Source organism: Peromyscus californicus, unplaced genomic scaffold (assembly GCF_007827085.1).
Source record: "Peromyscus californicus insignis strain IS unplaced genomic scaffold, ASM782708v3 Scaffold_8__1_contigs__length_139910024, whole genome shotgun sequence".
In the NCBI taxonomy this organism is placed as follows: domain Eukaryota; kingdom Metazoa; phylum Chordata; class Mammalia; order Rodentia; family Cricetidae; genus Peromyscus; species Peromyscus californicus.
In genome coordinates this window covers 49,508,043-49,535,205 of record NW_026294606.1, presented here as the reverse complement: position 1 = coordinate 49,535,205, position 27,163 = coordinate 49,508,043, and the positions used below count along the sequence as shown (strand labels likewise).

Below are 27,163 nucleotides of genomic sequence, written 5' to 3'. Positions count from 1 at the left end.
CACAGTCACCTTCCCAAACACATTTCCCTATTCTACCTCCTCCATTAACCTCTTATTCTTCTCATGAGTACCTACTGTGCTAAGACTACAGAGCTCTACAGGACCTCCACTTAGACATCTGTGTGTATCTGAACTGTCTCCATGCACACTCCTGTTTAAGCCTCACCCCAGTGAGACAGAAATTAGTATCACTGTTCTCAGTTTATAGATGAGCAGACAGTGCTGGGGAGACTAAGCACTTAGCTTATGTCACATGGCAGTTACACTGTCAAGTTGAAGTTGGAGTCTGTACTTTCACGGCCTAACGCCCTGAACAATTTCTCCAGAAATAACAGAGACAAGTCAATGTAGCATATCCAAAATATATGAGTTTGGAGTCAGGTGCACAGCCACACCAGCACACCAGGGCAAACAGTCCCAGTATTTCTGTCCAGCAAGCAGTGAGCATGCCTCTGCCAAAGAGTTCTATAGTCATTTAGCTGAGCCTCAGAAAATGAGGTCTTGCAGGAGAAAAGAGGACTGCCTTGCTCCCCATCCAAGTCTACTGTTGAAACCACTTAGATTGAAATGTCACACTTCTCACGGTGGCACTTTGCTTCTGTGTCACATGTCTCTACACATTCCCCTATTCAACTTATTTTCAGAATCTTTTTTTTCATGTGATAAAAACAATAAAAACAAGCCGGGGCGGTGGTGGCTCACGCCTTTAATCCCAGCACTCGGGAGGCAGAGCCAGGCGGATCTCTGTGAGTTCAAGGCCAGCCTGGGCTACCAAGTGAGTTCCAGGAAAAGGCGCAAAGCTACACAGAGAAACCCTGTCTCGAAAAACCAAAAAAAAGAAAAAGAAAAAAAAAACAATAAAAACAAACAAACAAACAACAACAACAAAAAAAAAAACAGGAACAAGTTGCAAAAGACACCTTCTGCCTGCTCCAATCCTAAGGACCCAGGGACACCAGGAGCCTCAGCACTTTGTTGTTCCTCATTTAAGGTCCCTGAAAAAGTTACTTATTTTCTAGGACCCCAGAAGACCTGCTCTACATTACATGCCACCAACCAGCCTTCCAACACTGGCCAGGCAGGCATCCGGGTGCTTTTTGTTGTTATTTCTAAGGCACTCTGGATGGTACTCTCTTGAGGTCAGCAAACATAAGGTTTTAAAGAAAAAAAGAGAAAGAGAAAAGGAGTGTGAGAGAGAAAGAAGTCAGTCTGTATCATATCCCAGAATGGGGCCAAGCCATTTCTCCACCTCAGCCACAGGCATGTTCTTCCTCAAAGCATAATCCTCAATCTGTAAAAGACAGAAGCATCTTGTTAAACCAAAGTGCCAAGACTTTCTTTTCTGATCTGAGTTTCCACAGGTTTTTGGAATAAACATTAAGAACCTGGCATATCTTGTCTTGACAGCAATCTACTGAGCTAAACAGAGGTATTTTCTGTCTGCCTACTTGCTTTACTCTCTAGGCAAAAAACAGCATGTGGCATATATGTCTGCTGCTTGGAAGTTGGAAGGTTTGTGTGTGTGTGTGTGTGTGTGTGTGTGTGTGTGTATCACAGGTAGAGAGGGAGGGCTAGAATCAGGGTAATGGGCTGAAATCAAATTAAGACACAACTGGGGTGAGTTTATTCACACACACACACACACACACACACACACACACCCCACATCACTGTCATGTAAAGTGGGTCCTACAGGTCCATTTTAAAGACAGTTATCTAGAGAAGTCACATACTTACCTGATCCTTGGAAACTTTCCCCACAGCAAAATATTTGGACTTTACATTGGAGAAGTAGAGACCTGATACTGCTGAAGCAGGTGCCATTGCCAAGGATTCTGTCAACCTGATGCCTGAAGAGAACCACAGGAAGCAATCAGTGCCCAGGCAGGATACTAACAGACTCTGAATGAGCACCAAGTAAACTCATGCTTTCAAGGCAGACACAATGACACAGTAAGAAGCTCCGATCACAGTGTCTAGCAAATTCTTGTCACGTGGAAAAACCAAATTCAGGACATGCACATTATACCCAGTGGAAGCAAGCCTGGAAAAGACTGCATTCTTTCCCCCAGCTACCCATGATCAGTTGTAGAGGATCCAATTTGTCTCTACGTTGAGTCTTCTCAGGCAGGACTGCTAGCCCTGGCAGTACGCTCCTCATGACTTTGTGAGGTGAGCTGGTAGCATGAATGAAGAACAAGCCCACAAAAGCACTGAGAAGGAAGGGTCCTCAGGACTGTTACTCAGCACTACTCACTCTATGGACAAGAACATGGAATCACCAAGGACTAAATACTTTCTAAAGATCTCTAGCTCACTCACAGGAAACGGGGCTCACACCTAGATGTTGTGATTCCCAGAGTTGTTTCTGCAGACCCAGATCCAACGCCACTCCCAGTTCCTTTCTTTGATATGGATTCAACTTTGCCAGCTTTGATAGCTAATTTTGATTGATTAATTCCAAGGGGTTTGTGATTTAACCTGAGTCCTCTCAACTCCACAAGCTATGCAGTAAGGATGGGACAACACACAGCCTCAGAACAATGACTGACTCCACCCCGAGCCAAGGACAATGAGGCTGTTGTCTCAACAGAGCACAGGTCAACTTTTAACTTTCAACTCTGAGACTCAAGCCATAGAGAAAACTGAAGAGGAGATGATGACTGCAGAGGAGCATTAATGTTAACAGCAAGTACAGAGAAGTGAGAAAGCTCTGGGAAGGCTGGGAGCTTGCCGCTTTAGAGCCCAGAAACAGCCATCAGCAAGCAGTGCAGGCCTGAGCAGGCAGAAGACTCATCCAACAGGACAGGGGCCGGCCACTAACTACTGTACCAAGACAGAAAACTAGGTTTGAAAGCCAGGGAGAAGAAAAGAGAACAAGGTAAATCCCCATCCAGGATGGGGCAAGAGTAAACAGTTTAAACTAAGTCTAAAATATTAAAGCAAAAAATACATTGCTGTAATTTGGAAGTAAAGTGCCAGAACAGATCCAAGTGAGAAAGGATGGGATGGGGGGTGATTTCATGCTAAGTTCTTCCATTTTATAAAAACTTTAACTGCATATGTCATTGGTAAGTGCATGCACTCAATGAGCAAGGACAGGATCTCACTGTCTCCCACACACCTGTGGCCTGCTCAATGTTGGCCAGTCTCCACATGGTGAGCTTCTCAGTATGGTCAGGCTGGCTGGGGTAACCAGGAGCTGGTCGGATGCCCTCATATCGGAGTTTGCGCAAGTCTGTGACACCCAACTGCTCACTACTACAGTAAGCCCACAGTTCTCGGCGAACTCTCTCATGCAGCTCCTCGGCAAAGGCCTGGGAACAAGAAGAGAGAGGGGCACAATCAAGCAGAAGCAATCTGTGGCCTCCAGCCCTGCATCACAGTGGCACAGAATCACTTTCCCCACCTGGCCACAGTCAGGAAAAACTGTACTTTCACTAGCTGACCTGAGACTCAATGGTGTCCTCAACTGAGTTCTGAAGTATCATATTTAATAATCTGAGAATTGTAGGCCATTTTCCTGAAGTCAATGGGACCACAGCTTTACCAGAAGAGTACTGGGACCACAGAGCTGTACTCTCCATGGCCTGCTGAAAAGAAAGGGGACAGGCCCTCCGACAGCTTGGCCTGCCTCACCCCACATGCAGCAAAGATAACTCTACCAAAGTTGCCAACATTACAGAGGACTCTAAAGCAGAAATCTGATTTTAATTCTGGGAGTTATCAGTAAAATGATGCATCACAATAATCAAAGGAAGACTAATTCAGAGATAAGGTCAAGACCCTTGAGGGCAACAACCAACTAGTGAAGCACTGGAGGTTTCTCTTTGCTAAAAGATGACCCGAGTGGCATTTGGGAGACACAGGACTTAAACTACAAATCGTGTTAAAGCCGGCAGCATCTGGCTCAACTACACAGTGACACAGATTCTAAAGGCTGCCAGGCTTTCTGACACTGTCATGAGAGCTCCAACACCCAGACTTCACCTCAGTACCCCACTATCTGCCAATGCTGTACCTCTGCCAGCCGGTCCCCCAGTGCCTTCACCATGATGCTGCTGTAGTCATCGCCATCATCCTCGTAGGCTTTACTCAGCTCTTCAACCCCAAAGCAGGCAACAGCAAACAGACCCAAGTAGTCTCGGACACCAGAATGCAGAGGAGCAATGAAGTCTGAGAGGCAGTGGTAGGGGTCTATATTGGAAGAGTCCTTCTCAGCCTTAAAACCCAAGCATTGGGCAGAGAAGTCATTAGTATGGCCATGGCACCAGGACATAGTAAAGAGCAAAACGAATATAAGCCTTAGGACATACAATGTCTGCCTGCTACGTTCAGCTCTACCCAGCATTCAGAACGGTGTCTGGCACACAGTGAGGATGCAATAGATACTTTAGTGTGTTCATACACTAAACTGCAATTACTCAACATAGCCATATGGGGCCCAGAAGCACTGCAGCATAGGAGGTGGAGCCCTCATGACTTGATTACTATCTTTCTTGCAGGATGAGTTGGCTATCACTGGAGTTCAGCCTTCTTTTCTCACTCACCCATGTGCCTTTTTGACTTTTGCCATGTTACAAAGCAGCACGTGGTTCTCACCAGATGTGGCTGCCTGATCTTGGACTTAACAACCAGAACAATGAACCAAAATAAACATTTTTCTTTATAAATCTCCAGTCTTAAATATTACATTATAGCAATAGAAAACAAAGACACAAATGAAATGACATTTTTAAAAACATATGACATGATGTAGCATATATAATTAGGAAATTAGTGGATTTGCTCATTTATGCACTCACTAAACACTTCTGAATACCTGTAGGCACTCTGCTAGGAACCAGAACCTTAAAAAACCATAGATTAAACATTACTTTTGTAGTGTTTTCAATTCAGATGAGCATGTTTGAGAAGAGCCTGATAAAGGGATTAGCCTTCACTGTGCATTAACAGATAGACTTTAACAAACTGCTAAGGTCAAGTGCATACAGGCCCGGTGTTGTCTACCATGGTTTGTTAGACTTCTAAGAACACACTAAGGCATTCTGAATACAAATACTCTGTCCAGGGCCTGGGAATCATAGTTGGAAGAATGCCTGCCTAGAATGCACAATGCTCTATGTTTGATCCCCAGTACCACATAAGCTAGGTACAATCTTGCAGGCCTCTAATTTCAGCATGCATGAAGATCAAAAATTCAAGGTCCCTTGGTGATACATCAAGTTTGAGACCAGCCTGGGACACATGAGACCCTGTCTCAAAACCACACACACACACACACACACACACACACACACATATATACACACACACACAGACAGGCTCTCTCCATAGCACAGGTGTCTATCTTCCACTGGTTTACTCTCAACTGGTAATTATCCTCCCTGCTATGAAGCTATAAAAGTCTTATACATATCACAGTCAATAAAAAGTTACTAGCTTCTAACTAATACTTCCAAGTACTTAACACTCTGTTGTTCTTTACAGGGTACTAATTTAGCAATTCAGTGAAGAAAGTGATCCACACGCTCTATTTCACAGGCAAGAAATCTGAGACGTAAATTTGACCCACAGGCTCAGGCAGTGGCCAGACCCAGGCGCTAACACCAGTGCCCCATCAGGTCTAGAAACAAATGCTCCTAGATACATGGAACTACTCGAGACTGATAAATTCATCAAGGAGGAGTCACCCAGAATCCTCTAAGCCATTTGCTAGTCATGAGAGCAAGTGTAGCCTGACGCCGGGCAGAGAATAAGCCAGTGGCTGCAGGTCAGAAGACATAAGTGTCCCGGAGCTCAGGGATAGAGGTGAATGGAGGGTTAGTCCATTTTCTAGTGGCACTCTACTGTTCTTTGATTTTAAAAAAAGAAAGAAAAGCAGGAGAGGTACACAAACCTACTCTGCAGTAGGACAGGTCACTGGTCCCACTGTGCCTTAGAAGGGATGCCAATCAGAGTTTGAACAGAGTTTACTTTGAACAAAAGGCTCAGCTACATTGTTTCAGTGCCCTACAGATCACCTCCTAATAAATGGCTATCCACACAGGCAATACAGACATATGGTCCAGTTCCCCTTTCTAGGGACTACTAAAAGAGTGAACTGAGAATCCACTGTGGAAAATGTCCTTATACAGCATGTCCAGACTTCCCTGACACAACAGTATTTAGTTCATTCTGGAAGTGAAAAGACAGCAGAGGAAAACCAAGGATGAAAGAATGGGCCCAGCAGGTGTCTGCCCTTAGTTACCAGTCAAAGAAAAGCTCATGATTCCCTAGCAAGAAAGGGCCAGAGCTCAGCACTGGAACTCCCTACTCTGTATCCGGTGGTGTCTGAGCCTAAGCACGCAGAGTAAAGCTGAAATTGTTCTCACATAACTCCTTATGGTATTAAGGCCCAAATTTAAAAATCCTATCCGTTGTTACTATTAAAACCCTGTCATTATGAGTTGCATTATGATAAAAGGCAACACTACCAATTTTAAATCACTAAAAATGTGAGTGAAACTAAAGAAGTAATTTACTGCTAATTATTAAATTCTAGCTCCAATTCTTGACTGAGACAATTGTGTCTACAGTGCTCAAGTCTTCGTATGGTGCCTGCATTTTTAAGGGTGAGGCAAAAGGAAAACACAGATGGTGTGCACCGAGAACTGTTACAGGGAGAGCACAGCCAGGGTGCACTCAAGGGGGCTTGCCTCTCTGCACACGAAGCTCAGCGCCAGCTCCCTCTGCCCACTTCTTTTCCTCTGTGAAACAGAGACATAAGCCGCCTGACAACAGCACCATGAAACGGTTGCACTCTGGCTCTCTTGCTCCCTCTTCGGGACCTGGCGGGGCGGACATTCTGGGATATTTGTCCCCACCAGACTTCCCTTTGAGACAGTAAGTGACGTAACAGTCTTTAATAGAACACTCAGATGAGAAGCAACTGTTAGGGAAAGTAAATGCCCCCTAGTTGCAAGAGATAAGGGGACTGAAAGACTGAACCATGCGTGTATGACAGCTGGGCTAGCAGCACTGTTCCCTGTCTATCTGCGGACACTACAGTGAACTCCTACCCTACCTAATGGACACCCATGTGGGTGCCTTCTCTCCATCCTCACAAATGCTTAGGACTCAGGCCTATGGAGAACTGTTTGGGATGAAATGGAACAGAAAAAAGGCTCAGGTTTCTTATTTAATTCTCACTGACACCGTGTAGTTTCCAAGCCTGAGAGTCAAAGCAGTGTACTCATTGTCCACACACATTCCATACCTGCTGCCTCAGCCCATAGAAGGTGGCTATGGGTTCTGAAGCCTGGGGCACCACACCTTCTGCATACAAGTGGATGTCATCTTGGACACTCTGTGCTGGCCAGAATCCAACCACACCCCTGGCCTGGAGTTTCTTTTGACTTATCAGTATGTTCAGCATATTCTGAGCATCATCATACACCTTTCTGGCTTCTTTACCTATTAAAAAACACAATAAGAATTTATTCAAAGATGCCGATAATAACCTGCAAACAACAATTCTTCTTAAAGCACTGCTGCTTCTCCTTCTCCTGCCCTCTTCTCCATTCTCACAAAGATTCTCAAGTTTGCCACGGCACAGCCTGAAGCAGAGCAACAGTGGCTAGTGGGTCCATGAAACGAATCCCCACAGTGTGCCTCCTCTAGCTCAATCTGGTTATATTTTCCCATTTAGTAGACTCCAGAGAGCTAAATCAATGGCTCCCAAAACAGTCTTGTCAGAAAGAGGGCAAGAATCGGCATTCCACATACAACCCTATTAACTTCACAGAGATGTATGGGGATGAGACAGGGTGAGTGGTGATATGTGGTCCAAATCCTCTTAAACGGCATTGGTACTGTATCTGAATAGCTTCAGCCCCTGCAGGTCTGGGGCCCCTTCCATCAGTTCCCATTAGCTCTCAGGAGGCAACACTGTGCTGCCCTACCTGCGTGAAGGGCAGTCGCACAGTTCCTTCACAGCGTGCTGTGGTGGCACAGGGACAGTGCAGTAAGAAGTCCCTTACCCAATCCTCCCACTACCTGTAAGTGCTTGGGTCTCAGCATGCAGCATACCCAGGACCTCCCCAAGGTGACTAGTATCTCATTTCCCTGGCTCTCTCCAGCCGGAATCCCACAGTTCACCAGTACTCTTCCTCCCGTGTCTCTAGGGGCTGGTTGGGGTGAAGCTACCCGAGACAAGTGAGGGGAGCAATTTAGGGATTTACTCACTTCTCTCCTTTACCATGCCAAGTCTCCCTCCTTCCTTAAATGTTCTGGGTACAATGAGGTCTGCAGTTCCCCACATGGGCACCCATGTCCAAGGCTTCTCATTCGCCTCAATTTGACATGCTCCTTCTTCATTTCTGCTTCCTATCCCTAAGCCCAGCCTCAGCGGTTCCATGGAATCTTCAATAACAGTTCAAGTACCACCGCCTCCAGGAAGCCCATTCTAACCTCCTGCTGGAGTCCTAGCCCCTCTTCTTATATGAGGGGGATCGCAGGCTGAACCCAGAGCAAGAGCCCAGCACAAACCTAGCACTGTCGGCTGCACCAGTGAGTAAATCAGGTACTAAGTCACAGGATTACCTCCTTTTTGTTTGCCTCTGTGTGGGACACAGAGACCAGAATGTAACTGCTGTCAGTGAGTACATTCATTTAAAGGAAGTGGGGAATAAAAGGCCAGATTTACCTGACATAATAAGGGCCAGCAAACTATGAAATGTCCATCTGAAAGTCGAGTGGGTGAGCAATATGGAAGCAGCTATATCCTGTGCACACTAAACACTTAGCGCTTAGTCCTCTGAGACCACCTTCAGAGTCACACCACCACCTCCTGAATACCAGGCAGGAAGGACTTACTAACCCACGGCTTTGTCGTTAAATATCTTGGGAAAGCCTCGATTGGGGTATTTGCCCCGGAGCTGCCAGACATCGAAGAAAGGCTTCCAGTCAATGTAGTCCACCAGCTTCTGCAGGTTGTAGTCTTCAAAGACCCGACTCCCAATAAATGTGGGCTTCACTAGAGGAAAGTGGCACAGCTGTCAATGCCACACGAGCTGGGACAGCACTCACACCAACACACTCAGGTGCCCTTCCCTGCTCCTCACTGGAGCTTACTCCCACTCCTGCCTCCCTCCTGTCACCCACAGAAGCTGTCTCAGCAAGAGTGTAACTTTAAACGATCATGGAGAAGGAACTTGCCCATGCAGCACACTGGCTACCCCATGCTGGAAACTCTTCCCCCAACCTTTTCATCCCCACTATGTCTTAGCAAAAGGGAAGGCTTCAGTTCGCTTCTGGGTGTCGGTGGCAGTGTTAAGAGAGACTACTGCAGAAGGGCGTGTGTAGTACACTACTTATATAAAGTTTACAAACAGGAACCAAGAGCCTTCACTGCACACTGACACACACACACACACACACACACACACACACACACACACACACACACACACCAAGTGTAAAGGCATATATGGAAATGAAGCTCCAAACTCGAAACTGTGGCTACTTCTACAGGGGAGGGACAAATACAGGACTGCTGCTATGGATATCTTTGACTTTTTTAAAGAAGACTAAATAAGTTGTAAGTTATTTCTTAGGTTGAGTAATGGAAATACACAGGCATTCAGAAATCGGTCTCTACATCTCAAATCTGAAACCTATCGTAACACACATAATCCTCGGGACTCTACAGGCAGACTGTGCTTCAGACATTTCAGGACACCAAGGACACAATGCCACATGGATACTGGGCCAGAAGCCAAGGGGCTAGTGCTACTGCCAACTCTGAGTGCCCATGCCTCCCTGTGACTAGGGATCCAAGGCCTTGCTGTTCCACTGCTAGCAGCTGCTCTGCAGAACACGGGCCTCTCAGAAAGCAAGGCGAGACAGAGGAGCTCTTAACTGAGCTGGAATCGCTGCCTTCCTGCACCACAGTGACTCTTCCCCATCTGCTCTGCCATGCAGGGCCGCCCCCACTTTTTAACCATTATCATGTAGATTTGTTTGTTAATAACGTCTGCACAGTCCTCTTAGGAGACTCAAGAGAGACCGCTGACACCTCAGACCAAAGAGGAGACTCAAGAGAGACCACTGACACCTCAGACCAAAGAGGCCTCCTGCTAGGAGGCAGGCAACGACCTGCAGGTGTGGAGTCCCTGAGGGTAGGGCTGCTCTTGATCAAGCTTCATGCCAGAGTTCCAAGGCTGCTTCAGGCTCTACTTCCCAGAGCCTAGAGAGAAAGCCCTGCTTTCTTACTGGTTTTACTTCATACAGCTCCCTGAAGACAAGTGGGCTATCCTCAAAACATTCAAAGGCCATACCTTGGGACCCCAGATCCCTCAGGCAGCAGGCTAGAGCCTAGTGATGTCATCATATGGGGGCTAAAAAGGTAATCCAGGAAGTATCTCCACCATTACCAGGCATCATGGGCCTTCTCAGGGTCATTTCTAGCAAAATATATATTTGGGTGTATGACTTGCCCTGGTGCCTCTATAATTTCAGAGTAAAAGACAACCAGCGAAAAGCTACAGCATGGACTCTGTTGTAGTGATTTCTATTTCTTCAAAGGTTTTCACATTAGTGTCTTATTTTAACCGTTCAACATTTCCATAAAGTAATCCCCCTTTATACTTCAGCGCCTATCAAATGTAGAAGACAGACACTCAAGGTCACACGGTGAATCAGAGCCAGGAGCCAAGCCAGGATGAGCAGCCGGGCCTCCCAGCTCCCAACGTGGCACTCTTTGCACTAACCCACACTGAACCCAGCAGGAATGAAATCAGAACTGAGCACACCTCCATTTCCAATTGAATCCTCTCGACTCTGCTGAGCATGTGCAGAACACAGATGTCATGAGCACTGAAAGCTGGATTCAGACATTACCTTGGAAATACGGATTCCGTTAAGAGAATCCCCCTTCACCCTGTCTCGGTTTTACATTTGTGCCTCATGTCTCTCTGAGCCTGTCAAAACATCTTACGCATACTATTCCCTTGTGAATACCTATGTAAGGTAAGAAAGGTAGCTAGAAATAAAACGGGAAGAAACCACATAAGAGAAATTAAAAGGGAAGCATCCAGAGACAGAACAAGAAGGTGAAAAAGGATCCAGCTTTGCTGCAGTTTTTCAAGACCTGTGAATGTAGTTATTTTATATTTCGGACATTCAGTGAGTCCTCTGGCCTGCATGCAACTCAGGTCAGCCGAGGAGGCTCACTCAAGCATAGCCCAGAGAAGCACCGAGGCTACAGAAGACAAACCTGATGGTAGAAGCTGGACAACCATTCATGTTACTGTCTGAAATCCACGTTTCTTCAATTAGAATAGAGACAATAAACATGCTTGTTACAGAGTCATCCAAAGGACTCAGGAAGCCGTGGTGAATCCATCTCACAACAGTTTGTGGCACTCAACAGGTCTTCCTATCTACTTTCTTTTAAATGAGGGTGACTTATTACAACACACAACTGAGAATTACTCGCTTGCAGGTTCATTTGCAGCCGAGTAACTGCAAACATTCCTAGACATTGTCAGTTATCACACTTAAGTTGTCTCCAGCAACAGCCACAGACCTGGGTGAGGTTCAGACAGCCAATCAATGTGGAAACCATTTTTTCTGGCTTGACTTAGGGGTAAATATTTTCTCTCCTGTTGAAAAAAATAGTAATTTAGTCAGAACCTGTTAGCTTTTCTATCTCTACAATGAAAACATAACCAAGAAAATTTTGCAAACAAAACAAATGAATAAAACCAAATACTTTTAAAGAGAAATCCTTATCTTTCTTATCCAGTATTGCTTCACACTGCCACCAGAATAGAACACGGTAAAGAGTGACATGTGTTCACTGTGGTTGTAAGATTAACCCTGCAGCCCTGACCAGTTCTTTCAGGACACATGGGCTTGGAGTTAACTGCCCTGCCCAAACTACCCTGAGGACCAGAGCAGGGTAGACCCACGGAACTGCCAGCTGTAGGCAAACAGGAGACTGGGAAGAAGCCATGAGCAGCACCTACGGCTCTCCAGCGCCTCAGAAACACATCAACTCTTTATTCTCTCATTCACATTCCGAGCAACTCTCTTAATGCCCCACACAAAGAAAATGCAGACAAGCATAGGACTATCCTAGTAACTTCAAAGGGTAATTATGGAGTTCCTGAAGCCTAGAGGGACTGTTCCTGGCACATGATTCTGAATAGCAGACAGGATCAGGCTAATAACCAGGAGAGGCTTGAGAATGACCTGGTTAACATCTCCCCTTTCTTCCATTTTCCCTCAACAGTGAGTCTGAGAATACCATTTTAGAATGGTTTAGCTCATATTTTTGGGATGTCTAGGAGCTCATGTTTTACTTTCTCATAGGCCTAGTGTCTGGCATACAGCCTAATACTTACTGAGGATCCAGAATGTTTGCCTTCATACAGTTAAAAAAAAAATTCCCAAGTATTTTGAGATATAGTCTTGCTATATAGCCCAGGCTGGCTTCAAACTCATGATCCTCTTGCCCCCATCTAAGTGCTGGGATTATAGGTATACAGGTCCATTCCCTACTTATAATTCATTAAAATATTTAATTTTCCGGGCGGTGGTGGCGCACGCCTTTAATCCCAGCACTCGGGAGGCAGAGGCAGGCGGATCTCTGTGAGTTCGAGGCCAGCCTGGTCTACAGCGCGAGATCCAGGAAAGGCGCAAAGCTACACAGAGAAACCCTGTCTCGAAAAAACCAAAAAAAAAAAAAAAAAAAAATTTAATTTTAAAAAATCAGAAATTTAGAAATACCAAAGAATTCAAATTTGTACTAGGAAATAGGCCTCTCTCAAAGGACTCCTCAAAATAGTCAATAAAACCCATGAAAAACCATAGATCACTCTGATTTGAAATGAGCACAGACCTGCTTTTATCACTTACCTTGAGAGACTCATAGTGGTCCTGTCTAATATCTTCATATTCTTCCAGTATTTCTTCAACATAGTCATCTTTCAGATTTTCATCTAACAGCTGAGAACACTGAAATGCAAGAGAAAGTTCAACAACCATAAGGCAGCCAAGGAAGATCAACTCTACTGAGGCCCGGTGAGAGGGCTCAGTAGATAAAGATGCTTGCTGCCAGCCTGACAACCTGACTTTAATCCCTAGGACCCATGGTTACATGGGCTTGGGATACATGGGGCTGGAGTTAACTGCCCTGCCCAAACTACCCTGAGGACCAGAGCAGGGTAGACCTGCTCTAGAAGAAGAACCAATCCCCACAAGTTGTCTCTGACCTCCATACACATACTGTGGTGGCGGCGGCGGGCGGCGGCGGCGGTGGCACCACCCCCACCCCCACCACCACCACCCCTCCCCTTGCAATAACACCTCATGATACACTCAATTCAGTGTAATAGTGATTACTGTATAAATTCCATGTAAATAAATACACAGATCTGAATTTTTCCTTTCAGAATACAGCATAGAAACTGTGGTCACTGTCATCCAGTCTGCACGGTGTTGCTGGAGTCCCCCAGATCACCAGACCCTTCAGTAGTATTTCTTCCCTACAAAAATCCCTGGAGTTGTCAAACTATGCTTTCACTGAAAACTACAAATGAGACTAAGGACAGAAGAGTCCGCTTAGCTCTTTTCTACCTTACACTGAGTTTCTAGGCAAGCAACTTGGAAACTGAAGGACCATGCGGTCTCTCACATGTCCCCCAGCTGGTGTTGCCTATTATTCAGCAAACACAGGAGAACGGCAATCAGGATCCACTAGAGGACAAGGGCAGGGAAAGACACCTGGGCAAGGCTTTTTGTTATGTTCAGTGAGGAGCTATCTATTACTGTTGGTTTTGAATATCTGGTGACTGCTTTCGGTTGAGTCAGCTGGCCCTATCAAGTGTTCTTACATCTGGAACAAAGTCATTTTAAAACTCCTACATTCCATTTAATTCTAGCAATGGCCAAAGAAATTGACTCATATCTGTAAATGAAAGGCATCTGTCAATCTGGTCAGATGCCCAAGTGCCAGGCACCTTTGGTGCCATCCTTGAGCTGTTGCTCAGTTCGGTCAGCATCCCTAAAAGCACCAGACATGCCAACGGGGCTTACTTCCAGCGGGGCAAGCCCTGCAGCGGCACACCATGACCTTTCACATGTCACTTCACCTGCTCTTTCACATGTCTGCAGTAGAACTTGTCAAAACAAAGTGGGTCTCAAGTGATACCTAAGCTCTTAGTGCTTTCTCTGTCCCCTCTTTAGAACGCACTTGAAGTAAAGGAAGGCCCCACACTCACCACCACCACACTCTTGGATGCATCTAGGACATGGATTACAGGTGCACTGTATCGTGGTGCTATTTTAACTGCTGTGTGGGTTCTGAAAACAAGGGTCAAGAAGAAAAGCATATCCATCAGTGCTGACAGCTCTTTGCTCAGACAACTCATGTTCAGAACCATTAGCGATAATATGTTTCTAAAGTATTTTCAAGAGCAATCTTCAAGGTACTTACTTACAAATATTGAACTTCAAATTTCCCTTATAAACCAAGAAGGACTATTTCCCATCCTGAGATGAGAAAAACAAGGTGAAATGACATAAACTGATAGGCCTGGCTCCAAGGGAGTCTGACAAAATGAGAAAGGTTTGTTCTTAGTTATCTGCCAACAAGGAATGAGTTCCAGCCCAGGCACTCATCACAGCCTGCTTGAGCCAAGGGAGGAACACAGTCCCTGGCAGTCACACCCTACTGTCATCAAGGTCAACTTCCTCCCTCCAAATGAACTGGGAGAACAGCCAGAGCCCTGGGGAAGCAGGAAGCAGGCAGAAGACACAGGACACGGATCTGACCGCTGCTTCCTCTTTGAGAGAGCCATCTATACACTGGCCTCAACCCCACTTCTACTTGTAAAAAGAAACCCCAGACCTGAAATGCAACAAAAACAGAACAGAAAGAGGCCAGCGCTATAGCTCACTGTAACTCTTGCTACAATGCAGAAAGCCCTAGTTTCAACCCCTAATATCACAAAGTGAATCAATTCATTTAAAACAAAGCATAGAAGTAACAAAATACTTCATTCTAAGATTTGCTCAGCCCCAAGTTTCCATTGCCAAACTTTAACATGCAGATACCAGGAACAACCTTTAATTCTTTTTGTTTGGTTGGTTGGTTGGTTGGTTTTTCGAGACAGGGTTTCTCTGTGTAGCTTTGCGCCTTTCCTGGAACTCACTCTGTACCCCAGGCTGGCCTCGAACTCTCAGAGATCTGCCTGTTTCTGCCTCCTGAGTGTTGGGATTAAAGGCGTGCACCACCACCACCCAGCTTAACCTTTAATTCTTAAATATCACATTTAACATGTTAAACATATTGTCCTGATTGGTAGGTGCTTATGGCAATGGTGGAGGCTATGTATCAGCAATTTCATTAAGAAATATACAAAACTGAGAACTGGAAACAAATATAGCCTCACTTTAAGTGGTTTAAGTGGGGCCTGAAGAGGGAGAAAAGTGGCTCACAGGATGGCTTACAGAAGTTCCCGCCATGTGTTTCCTGTTCTTTCCTTCTTCCAAATCAGGCATTTTCATATTCTTTCCCTTAGTCAAAGTGTATTGTAATCTTTTCTTTCATATCATGGCCTAGTCTAGAATGAAAGTATTTTATATAAACACTGGTGCTGTTAAGCTGGTGCTTTGACAGGGCTGGTGAGGTGGCTCAGCCAGTCAGTGTGCTCGCTACACAAACCTGACCACCTGAATTCATGCCTGGAGCCCACATAAACATAGATGAAGAGAGCCTGTGAGATGGTTCAGTGAGTAGAAGGCACCCACTGCCAAGCAAGGTGGCATAAACTCAACCCTTTGGACCCACAAAGTAGAAAGAGAAACTCTTGTGCCCCAAGTTGTCCTCTGACCTCCACGTGCACACCATGGCATATGCACACCCAAGAGAACCAACTCTACAAGGTTATCCTCTGACCATCGCGCGCGCGCGCGCACACACACACACACACACACACACACACACACACACACACACACACACATTTTTAAAAAACAAAGGAGAAAAAAAAAGATGATAAAATCAGAAGTAAGAACAGATCTAAAATGCATTCCATGAAATTCTATACACACCCCTACATTTTAAGCTTCCCTAGCAAAAGCTCATGGTCAAAGTAAAGAGGAAGATAAAATCACCTTACTTCCGAGCAATTAAATACACACACACACACTCAGAAAATTATCTCTACCTTAGAGCAAAGTGACTTTCCCTTAAATTTAAGAAAAAAAGGCAATTGCAAAACCTACTTTGTAGTTGTACTGGCTCGTTTTGTGTCAATTTGACACAAGCTAGAGTCATCAGAGAGGAAGGAGCCTCAGCTGAGGAAATGTGTGGTGTGGAATACTCCTTTACACTGTGTGACTCTATGTCACTGTGATTGGTTTAATAAAGAAGCTGACTGGCAAATGGATGGACAGGATAAGGTCAGGCAGGTGAAACAGACTAAGGACATTGGGAGAAGAAAAGGAGTCGGAGGAGTCACCAGAGAGACATGGAGAGAAAATAGGAGGTGCAAGATGATGCACGTGGCAGAATGTAGATTAATATAAATGGGTTAAAACAGTAAGAATTGGCTAGTAACAAGCCTGAGCTACTGGCCAAGAATCTATAATTAATATTAAACCTCCTTGTGGTTACTTGGGTGTAGCTCCTGGGACACCGAAAAACCCTGTCAACAGAAATGCCGCCATGAGATCCAGCTGTAAGGCATTTTCTTAGATAGTGATTGACAGGGGGAGGGCCCAGCCCATTGTGGGTGGGGCCATCCCTGGGCTGGTGGTCCTGGGTTCTTTAAGAAAGCAGGCCAAGCAAACCATGAGAAGCAAGCCAATAAGCAGCACTCCTCCATGACTTCTGCACCAAATCCTGCCTCTAGGATCCTGCCCTGTTTGAGTTCCTGTGCTGACTTCCTTTGGTGATGAGCAGCAATGTGGAAGTTTAAGATGAATAAACCCTTTCCTCCCCAGCTTGCTTTTTGGTCATGGTGTTTCATCACAGCAATAGAAACTCTAACTAAAACAGTAGTAATTGGCTACACGTTAAATTTAACAGATGACTTTCAGAATGTATACCCTGTGAAGTTCTGCCCATAACAAAGCCAGATTTCCATGAAGTTCCTGTATGTGATACCACATCACCCACACTGCAGATAGAATAACGGGTTTAAATGCGACACTCCAAGTATATTCCCACCCATCTCTGACCCCTACCTTCAGTTCTCTAAAGACCCTCTACTGGATGGTCATACCTTGTACTCAAATGTTTGGGAACACAAGTCTGGTTCATGCTGTTACTGGAAAAGTCATAGCTTATCACCCTCAGAAATCTGTCTCATAAAATCATACAAGTCTTGAGCTGTCATCTGGCAAAGGGAAGAATTAGGTACTGCTGAACCCTCAACCATGTGAGGAGAAACAACCAGGTGTCTGAGGAGGGCTTTTTTCTTTTGTCTGGTGGCTCTTATAATAAAATGAACCAAGTAGTCAACTTCCAATCAGCACAAGTAACAAATTCTTGACCTTAATGAAGCACACTATGATATAAAAATATTTTAATTATGAATCCAGCATCCCAGGTGCATAACTCCTAATGTAGAGATTTAGTATATTACATAATCCCAATTTTTAAGTCTTTACTTTGACAATAGTCCATAGGTTCTATTGCCACTTTCCACACTAAGCAAAAGACTAGGTTAAGTTCCTAAAGCCCAAGTTATCTACCAGGCCTATAGGTCCAGACCTATAGTTCCAGCTACTTGGAAGCTGAGACAGAGGACTGCAAATTCCAGGCCATCCTGGGCTACAGGCAAGTTCAAGACTAGGCAATTTAGTGAGAACCTGTCCCAAAAGTAAAAAAATAAAAGATTTAAAGTAAAAAAGGGGGCTGGGGACATAGCTGAGTCAGAGATCTTGCCTAGCATGCACAAGCCCTAGGTACCAATCTCAGTACAGAAAGAAAACAAACACACACACACAAATAAATCCTCTTTATCACTGGCCAGTCAGATCCCTTAAGAATAATTCTGCCACTTGGCTAGTAAGTCAGTCCTTGGTAAGAAACAAATCTAATTTTCTAATATCAGCAACAATGGCCAAATTATCATATCACTTTAATGAAAAGTAATTAATGGATAAAGATGTAAACATTTTGCTACTTGGGGAAACTCTCCCTTCACATTATAAATAATATGATAGTTAATTCTATGTGTAAAATTGGGTATGCCACATTAGTCAGTTTTTGATCACACTGCATGCAGTCCAAATGTTGCTCTGAGGGTATTTCTTAGTTGCAATAAATATTTAAATCTGTAAATTCAGTAGATGGTTCTCCATAATGTGGGTTAACCTCATCAATCAGCTAAAAACCTTCAGAAAAGTATTAAGCAGTTTCATTAACCCCCTGCCTTTTGTGCAAAGAACTTCTGCCTGAAGACTGTCCTCAGACTAGGACAGCAACAGCAGCTCTTGCCTGAGGCTCCAGGCACACTCACATGAGGCAATGACTCACAAGAAGTCTCTCACTCTCTGAGGAGCTCTAGAATCCCTAGGACCACAGTATTATTTTACTTTTGCACTAGAAAAAACAAACAAACAAACAAACAAAAAACCCTGCACACTGTGGGACCACCAAATTCAATGTTCCAGCCTGATATTATCCTCTGCCAACCATCAAGTATCTGTGATGTAAGAAATCCTGCAGAAGCCCAGTGTCTCTCGCCATGACCACGATCTTAGGCAGAACTTAGACCAAGCACTGCCCATGTAACTCAGTGTGGACATTCTCCTCTTTATGCCTTTCATCCTAAAGTTCTCCCAAGTCCTCCTCTTGGAAACAACTCCTCCAACTGACCTCCTAGTTCATTTTCATTAGTGTGTCGTTATTACAAGGTTCGAGTGTCTTCACAAAATTTATAATTACTTAGCATGACTCCTGCTTGAACAGAGTAGGCAGAAGTTCAAGCAACATCTTTCTGAAATAAAAAACAAAACAAAACAAAACAAAAAACACCACCACAGTTTTGCTATTCAGTCTGATTCCAAGAGGGTAAAGAGTACATTACAATTCTTAGGAGCTGCCTGGAAGACAAGAGGATTAAGGAAAAGACAACTACAAGCCAACAGAATCCAAAACAGGGCCAGCAGAGGGACTCACAAAGCAGTCCCCAGAGCAGGCTCCAGAAGCTTTCTCACACTTCCCGTGAAAGAATGGGAAGCTGCGCCAAGGAGACAACTCGCGAAGCAAAGGAGAGAACAGCAGCAGATTTTCCCACGGTCATGAAACACCGGCATTTAGGAGAGTTCAGAGTGAGTATAAAGGTTATCATGCTGACTTACCTTGAAGTGGTTGCTCCTCCTATCAACAATGGAATCTTTATAGCCAACCTCTCCATTTCCTTGGCAACAAAAATCATTTCATCCAGGGATGGAGTGATAAGTCCTGACAAGCCAATTATATCTATTGTCAAAAAAAAAAAAAAAAAAAAAAAAAAAAGAATTGACCAGTGATAATGAAAAAAAGAGAAAAGAAGACCACTTTTTAAACATTTTGGACTGAAGATCAGAAAACCTATAACGTCAATTTATAATTCTAGGAATTTAATGTTTGCTTTGGGTAATAAGAAGTGTAACTTAATTGTGCAGCAACATAGTTGTAACAGAGTTAGGAAGCCACATAACAGAAATTATCTCTAGTTTATGATACTCTCAGACTTGACCATAAAAACAACTACACAAAAGGGAAAATCCAACCCAGCTGTTTTCCTCTAAGAGGCCAGTCCACTCCACCTCTAGAACTCAGGAGGCCCATGGAAACTCACACACCTCTTTCAAGCCCCAACACCCTGCACTGGAGCTGGCTGCCTGTAGGTCCCTCAGACCCCACATAAGCTGGGCTTTACCATTCTCCAACAGACTCTCAGGAGAATAATGCTGAATGCTACACCCAGGAGACTGAGGCACAGTACCTGCTTTGTGGTCAAGAGCAGCTTGAAGTATCTTATCACAGGGAGTCATGACTCCTAAATCAATAACTCTGTGGCAAGAAACGAGATGTCAGAAAATTAACAAGAGCACATAAGAGACAGAGCTGAAATGAACATTTTAATGTTAGCCACTAAATGCTGCTCTAATGTAAACTGGAACCATAGTACCAGAGGTCATCCACATGAGTTTCTTTTAAGGAGAATAATGTTCTATTGTGTGAATGGATTACATACTATAGTTTCAATCTGAAATGTGCCCCAAAAGACCAGCATTTTGAAGGCTTGGCTCCCAGCTTGGCATTTTTATTAATTTTTATTCTGTGTTATTGAAGCAGGAGCCCTGTGCTTTCCTTGTTCTTTTTCACAACCCAAGTATTAACAAGGCTTTTGCAGGACACTTCTCACCATGACGTGCGGTGTTGCCACAGGACCAAAAACAAGGCCAACAAGGGGCTGGAATCTCTAAAAATTATAAGCCAAAACCATCCTTTCTTCTAAGTCATCACAGGTATCTACTACAGTGACAGAGAACTGACTGACACACTGCATCCTCTTACCCATTCATCTACTAATACAAACCTGGGTTGTTTCCACTATATTGTGATTATTGAGTGGCAATCTGGACCCTCCCCTCAACTCTGTGTCACAAGTACTACTCCACACCCAATTTAATGAAAAAGGGATCATCTAAGACAAGGTTCCATCACTCGATTGGCAGTAGAGTTGGGATATGAATCAGAAACTAGGACAAAACTCATTACCTTATCCTTTCAGGCCAAAAAAAGTACTGATGGGAGTGAGTAGAGAGGATGAGCAGAAGCAGGTAGTCCCTGCACTTGTGGGGCAGCTGCTGGGCAAAGATCATACTTAAGGCAAGGAAGGGAAGAGAAAGTGACTCGGAGACATCACCAGGAGAGGTCCGCAGGTCTTGAACAGAAAGACAACTCTCGTGGGCACACGAGTTGGAGGGGAGTTGAAGGGCAAGCACCGAGACAGAACAGGGAGCAGGGTCTAGGGAAATGGGTCAGCAGTTAAAAACCCTTGCTACTCTTGTACCCATATTAGGTGACTCACAAGCCCCTGTAACTCCAGCTCAAGGGAATCAAATGCCCTATCTCCAAGGTCACCCAAACACATATACCTAAGTAAAGATAACTATTTAAAAAAAAAAAAAAAAAAGGCGGGAGTGAGGGGTGGCAGAATAATGCCAAAGAATTTCAGAGAGGTACACAACCTGGAACTCACAGAATCTAGAAACTCTCTGGAGATTTCTACCTATAACTCTTCCATGTTATGTTGAGAGAGTTCCCATTGTGTATTTTTTCACTTAACCTTATATCTGTTAGATGATTTAAAAATTAGAGCATGTATTTTCACTTATTTTATTGTCAGAAATTCTTGAAAACAAACCAAAATTGACAAGTGTGGTAGTACATCCCAGAATTCAGAAGGGTGAGGCAAGAGGACTGTCATGAATTGGAAGCCAGCTTGGGCTATATCTAGCAAGTTTCAGGATAGTCTGGGCTATACAGTGAAACTCTGGTCTTAAACAAAACAAACAAAATGCTTAATTTTTTTTTTTTTTTGAGTTCACTTAAGAACATCTCTAGAACATAACATCAATTGTCAATAGTGAGTGCTGAACACAGAAGTGGGAAGTAGGCTTGCTTATCATTCTTATGCAAACCCTCTTATACTGATGGATTGGTATCTTGTCCCTGTATTTCTTTTTACAAGAGGGTTTTTTTTTTGTTTTTGGGTTTGTTTTTTTTTTTTTAATTAACCAACACTATGGAACCAACAAAAAGTGAGACAATTCCAGTTGACAACAAGTACACTGTGCTCTGTTAGTGCTGACCAACAGCAAACAGATTCTGGAAGGTGGTGGCAGATGACCTCTCAGGCTACTGTGATTTTTAATGCTGAAGAAAATCTAGTAATGAAGGATCTTTTGTTTAAGATGACTAAGTATACACTGCTCAATATAAACTAGGTGCAAGAGCAAACAGCTTTTTTTTTTTTTTTTTTTTGGTTTTTCGAGACAGGGTTTCTCTGTGTAGCTTTGCGCCTTTCCTGGAACTCACTTGGTAGCCCAGGCTGGCCTCGAACTCACAGAGATCCGCCTGGCTCTGCCTCCCGAGTGCTGGGATTAAAGGCGTGCGCCACCACCGCCCGGCTGCAAACAGCTTTTAAATCAAGACAAAAAGCATGCACCACAGAGCTCTTTACAGCACTGTATTACATTTTTGACATTTTCTACCTTTTAATGGCTGAACTGTCTCTCCAGCCCTGTATTATGTTTTTAAATCTGATTAAAAATCATCAGAATAATGACAACAATTATCTTGCTCTCACTGTTCTCTCCCGTTTTATCTTGTTACTTTTGGGTACATCTTACATGCGTAAGACAGGACAAAGGACAGAGACTAGAGAGCACACACCCAAAGCAGTAGAGGGGCTTCTCAAACCCAGTGTCAAGAGCCACCATCACACAATGGAACCCGTACTTTTTTCAACTGAGCCCAACTGGAAATTGGCCTGTATTTCTCAGAGACTGATTTAATTAGCAGAACAGGATCCTGGCAGCTCTGAGATTACACCCTGAAAAAAGACCTTGTAGATCAGGGCAAGAACTACGATTCTCTGATAAGTTACTACAGGAGTTGAATGGAGGAGTAAGATTGGTTGCAGTCAAACAGATTCACTTGGAACCAGAGAAGCCCAGGGGAAAAGCAGAAACTGGTTAGGTTGCTACACACCGAGACACCTAACAATAGTCTGGCCCAGTTTAGAAGCAGTTATGGGTGGTGAGCTGGCCATACCCTGCAAACACTGTATTACATGAAGCTGGGGAGAAGAGAAGCCAGGAACACCCAAGGGTTTGGTATGAGCAGTGTTTTGAAACGGGTGAGTTAGGGAGAGGTGTTCTTAAGATGATAGCAACTAACTCCATTTCCAAAATATTAGTTTGCTATTTCAATTCAAATAGAGCCCTTTAGGCAGTTACATGAACATCTGGAGTCTGGGAAGAGAGATCCACACAAAGACAACGGACCTTATCAGAGTTAAGACACTAGATAGATGATGAGGCTGAGCCTGTCCTGGGCCTGACTACTTGGGGCCCATTCCTGTACCTGGAGCACCAATGCTATCAGACAGCTGCCTGGAAATAAAGGACTTCCCAAACCTACCCTCCCACCAGACCTGAGTCTCCATAAGATACGATGAGAGGGGAAATGAAAGGTTAAGAAGCATCATTTTAGACAGGGGAGAAACCCAAGGGCTGAGCCTGGAGGCATTCTTGTGTTTGAGGATGATCAGAGAAGAAGGAGCCAGAAGAAGAGTAATGAGCACTGGTCAGTGAGGCAGACTGAGGACAGTGAGCAAGGGGACTGGGAAGCAATGTCATCCTGCAGTTCTTAACCTGCCTTCAAGAAGTCTTGCTGGGAAATGACTGAATACACCCCTGGAGTATTTCCAATTTCTACACACAGAGCTTAGGGCCTCACAAAGGCAGTCCCTCCCAGCCTTGAGTACCAATCTAGCACTGAGGCTGTCCCAGGGCATCTCCAAGGGCACACCAATGAACTGCCTAGCATATTTGAGAAACAGCTGAATTAGACATGCATGACAACTGCCCCCATAGAGTGTTCCAGTGGGCACAGAGACCGTTCAGACCAAACAACAACTAGAGGCATCTCAGGGGCACCAGAGCTACGCTTTGAAAACTGAAGCAGTAGTACCAGCTAGGTGCAGGGAAGAAAGGGCAGCCCAGGCTGATCCTACACCATGATGGTTTGGGGCCATGACCAGCTAAAACTCCATGAGCTTCCTGGGGCCTAGAGGTGGGTACGACTAGTCTACCCCTGCCATTCCCTCTCACCCCCACTCTGGTCTCCTCCTGTTCACCCACTTCCTTTACCATCCCTTGCTCACTCTGAGTGGTGTACACCCCATGTCTGTGGGTCTCCCCTAGGTATAATACTGTTTCCTGCCACAGAAAAGACTAAAAAGAAGGAAGAATGAAAACTGACCTATGTCTGGTGGTATACATCTCAGCCCAGCACTTGGAGGGTTAAAATAGGAAGAACTCCAGTTCCAGGCCACCCTGGACGACACAGTAAGACCCCGCGTGAAAAGAAGGAAAAGTGAGGAGGGGGAAGAAAGGTGAGGAAGAAAGCTGTGAAAATTGTTACTTTTCCAATGTTCTTCCTTGGTGTTTAGAACAGAGCTCTAAGAGCTGGTAAGAGGGCTCAGTGGGTAAAGGGATTTGCCACCAAGCCTGACATCCTGAGTTCGATTCCTGGAACTCACATGGTAGACAAAAAAAATCAACGCCCAAACAAGTTGTTACCTGATTTCCACAAGCACTAGTGTGTATATATACACATATATTGTTTTTAAAGTATTTTTAGAAAGAGCTTTAAGTACACATTGTACTTGGGATTTAAATTCAGAAAAAAACAGAAGCTACAAAACCTGAGTTACTAATGGTGTCCAATAGTATTTTAAATTACACAGAATTTACAAAATAGACAAAACTAGCTCTTTTCCTCTTCAGAAGAAATCACAAAGAAAAGTAAAATTGTGCATATATAGCCAAGATGACTTAAGCCTCCACCAATGGATAAACAGGGAAAGAAAATGTAACATACGCATGGAATGAACTGCTATTCAGCCAAAAAAAAATGGAATTCTGTCATTTGCAGCAAAATAGATGGGGCTGATGGACATTACGTCAAACAATCCAGACACAGAAATATGACCTCTCTCATGTGAAGAAACTTAACGTATAAGTTGACCTTAAAGTATAAGAAAGTTGAAAAGTAACTAGCAGAGGCTAGACGGGGTGAGGAGAGGAAGATAAAGAGCAGCGGAGCAGACTTAACTCCCACAGTTAAGCAGGAGAAATGAGTCCCACGTTCCACAGCAGTGCAGGCGCTACTGGACACAACACCTGCTGCGTATTATGAAGAGCTGTGAGGGGAGGGTGACGCCTGCACCTCAGTAAGGACACAAGAGACAAACGCTTGCTCAATACACTGTGTAGTCATGTATTTTCATGTCACACTTTATAAATATGTAACTTAGGAAGATGTAGTCCATGTCAATTAAAAAATAGCAGAGAGGTAGAGGAAGGAAGGGAGAAGGGAGGGGTACAAATGAAAGAAAACTCAACAGCTGTTTAGCTGTACTAAACAGCAGCTCCTCTTGCAGGGACCTGATGGTGCCTATCACTTCCTGGCAGCTGCCCCTGCAATTCACACATCCTACCACTAGATGGAAGCATCCTACCAGTCCAGCACCCAGCTGTGATTTTTTTTTTTTTTTCTTCCTTTGTTTCTTTTTTTTTTCCCCTCTTCTACTTGAGGGTTAAAAAGTACTCACAGGGCCTACCTCTGTTGCTCCCCCCCCCCCTTTTCTTTCCCCCACTCTAAATCTGCATCATTTGAAATCCTAAATCTGGGCCATACCTTTTGGTGGAAACCCACATAAAATGACCTAGAAGGAAATGTTTGCTCTCTGTCTACTTGCCTGTGCTGGCCTGAAACTCACCATGTTGATCCACTCACCTCTGTATTTGAGTGCTGGGATTAAAGACATACACCACCACACCCTGCCCATTTCTATTTTTAAAAAAACTAAATTTTTCAAAGTCCTTCCATCAAACCATGACAAGTGAAAGGCCTCTAAATGACTGATGATCCTGTAAGGTGCTGAGAGAGGCTGGATTAGCATCAACTGCCCTTGACTTATAGCAGTTTTCTGTTGATAGCAGATTTTCTTATATAACTAGTGTTAAATAGGGAAAGTACATAATTGTCTTCTCCATAGCTGAGACAGTATATCTACTGTCTCAACTGTCATGCAATCAATAATCTGATCAAAAACACTTCTGAATATTCTAACTTATTTCTCCATGGAAATTTGGAATACATTACAGTTTAAGTTGATACAGGTCAAAACAATACTGGCAGCTAAGTGACATCACAGAACAAAGGCTGACTTGTCATTTTAATGAATAAAAAATAGGTGGTAGAAACCACAGTCCTGATTTTTCAGGGTAGGAAAGAATGCTGTCTTCAAGACAGGCTGGAAAAAAAGGTAGAAAGACTGTCCATGGGGAAGCTGCCTTCCTGACACAACCGGCCTCAGCCTTCCCGAATGGAGTCTAATCAGTGTTCCAGACAGAGATGGGTCAAGTGTTGAGGGGAGAGGCTGGGAGGGCTCACTGTTAGCTGACCAGAAAAGAGAACACAAGAGGGCATAACCATAGCACCAGCAGACTTCTCCATCCGAGAAAAGGCACAGTGGAAAGCAGCCCCGACTCCAAAGGACTGCTGGCCAGACATGGACCAGGACAGGCATTAGTGATTTTTCATTGAGCTATACTATCAAGTGAGGAAAATATAAACTTAATATAAGTTTATATTTCCACATTAGCTTATGTGGAAATAACTTTGTTATGAATATTTATTCATTATGAGATAGCAAAAAGAGGTTTTACCTGAATATATCACTCCAAAAGCTACATCATCACTGTGATGGCTAATCTTGGTTGTCAACTTGACTACACTTGAAAGTATCTAAAACGCAAGCAGTTTGGTGTACTTGTGAGGGATTTTTCTCGGTTGGATTATTCGAAGTGGGAGATCCACCCTAAATCTAGATCTTTGAGGTCCAAAGATTCACCTTAAATCTGGACCATACTTTCATAGTGGCAGCCCACAGAAAAGGACGCAGAAGATGAAGCTGTGCTTTCTGTCTGCTTGCCCCCACTCTAAGCAGTTAAGCCTACTTCTTTGGGATTCCAAAGTGGACTGAAACGGGTAGCTCTCTAGGACCTCTCTGGGACTCCAGCACCAGACTGGGACTGCTGATACATCCAGTCTCTGACTGAATAACTAAGGATCCTTGGCCTTTCTGTCAGGAAACAGATGGACCAGAAACTACCTGGACCACAGCCTGTAAGCCTCTCTAATAAATCCTTACTAATATATAAACATCTATTAGTTCATTCTATCAGTTCTGTTCCTTAGAGAACACTAGTATAATCACCAAGAAACACAGGACGACGGCAAGACTATTAAAGACAAAGCCCTCCTACAAAGCCAGCTCTCATAAGAACCCCGGTCTAAAACCTGGCAGTTTGC

At 44.2% G+C, this 27,163-nt stretch overlaps 1 protein-coding gene across 2 annotated transcripts in view; it reads right to left on the bottom strand.

The window, feature by feature from the left end:
- Positions 1-1,189: 1,189 nt before the first annotated feature.
- Mtr (5-methyltetrahydrofolate-homocysteine methyltransferase) overlaps positions 1,190-27,163 on the bottom strand; it is an 82,276-nt gene continuing 56,302 nt past the window's right edge. For both annotated transcript variants that reach the window (XM_052727891.1, XM_052727892.1), the window contains exons 23-33: positions 19,992-20,059; positions 19,363-19,483; positions 14,268-14,349; positions 12,904-13,002; positions 11,570-11,645; positions 8,861-9,016; positions 7,259-7,455; positions 4,022-4,222; positions 3,125-3,317; positions 1,738-1,850; positions 1,190-1,291 (exon numbers count right to left, since the gene is read on the bottom strand). In XM_052727891.1, coding sequence (XP_052583851.1) covers positions 1,205-1,291; positions 1,738-1,850; positions 3,125-3,317; positions 4,022-4,222; positions 7,259-7,455; positions 8,861-9,016; positions 11,570-11,645; positions 12,904-13,002; positions 14,268-14,349; positions 19,363-19,483; positions 19,992-20,059 — 1,393 coding nt within the window. In that variant the 3' untranslated portion in view covers positions 1,190-1,204. The remainder of the gene's footprint in view (positions 1,292-1,737; positions 1,851-3,124; positions 3,318-4,021; positions 4,223-7,258; positions 7,456-8,860; positions 9,017-11,569; positions 11,646-12,903; positions 13,003-14,267; positions 14,350-19,362; positions 19,484-19,991; positions 20,060-27,163) is intronic.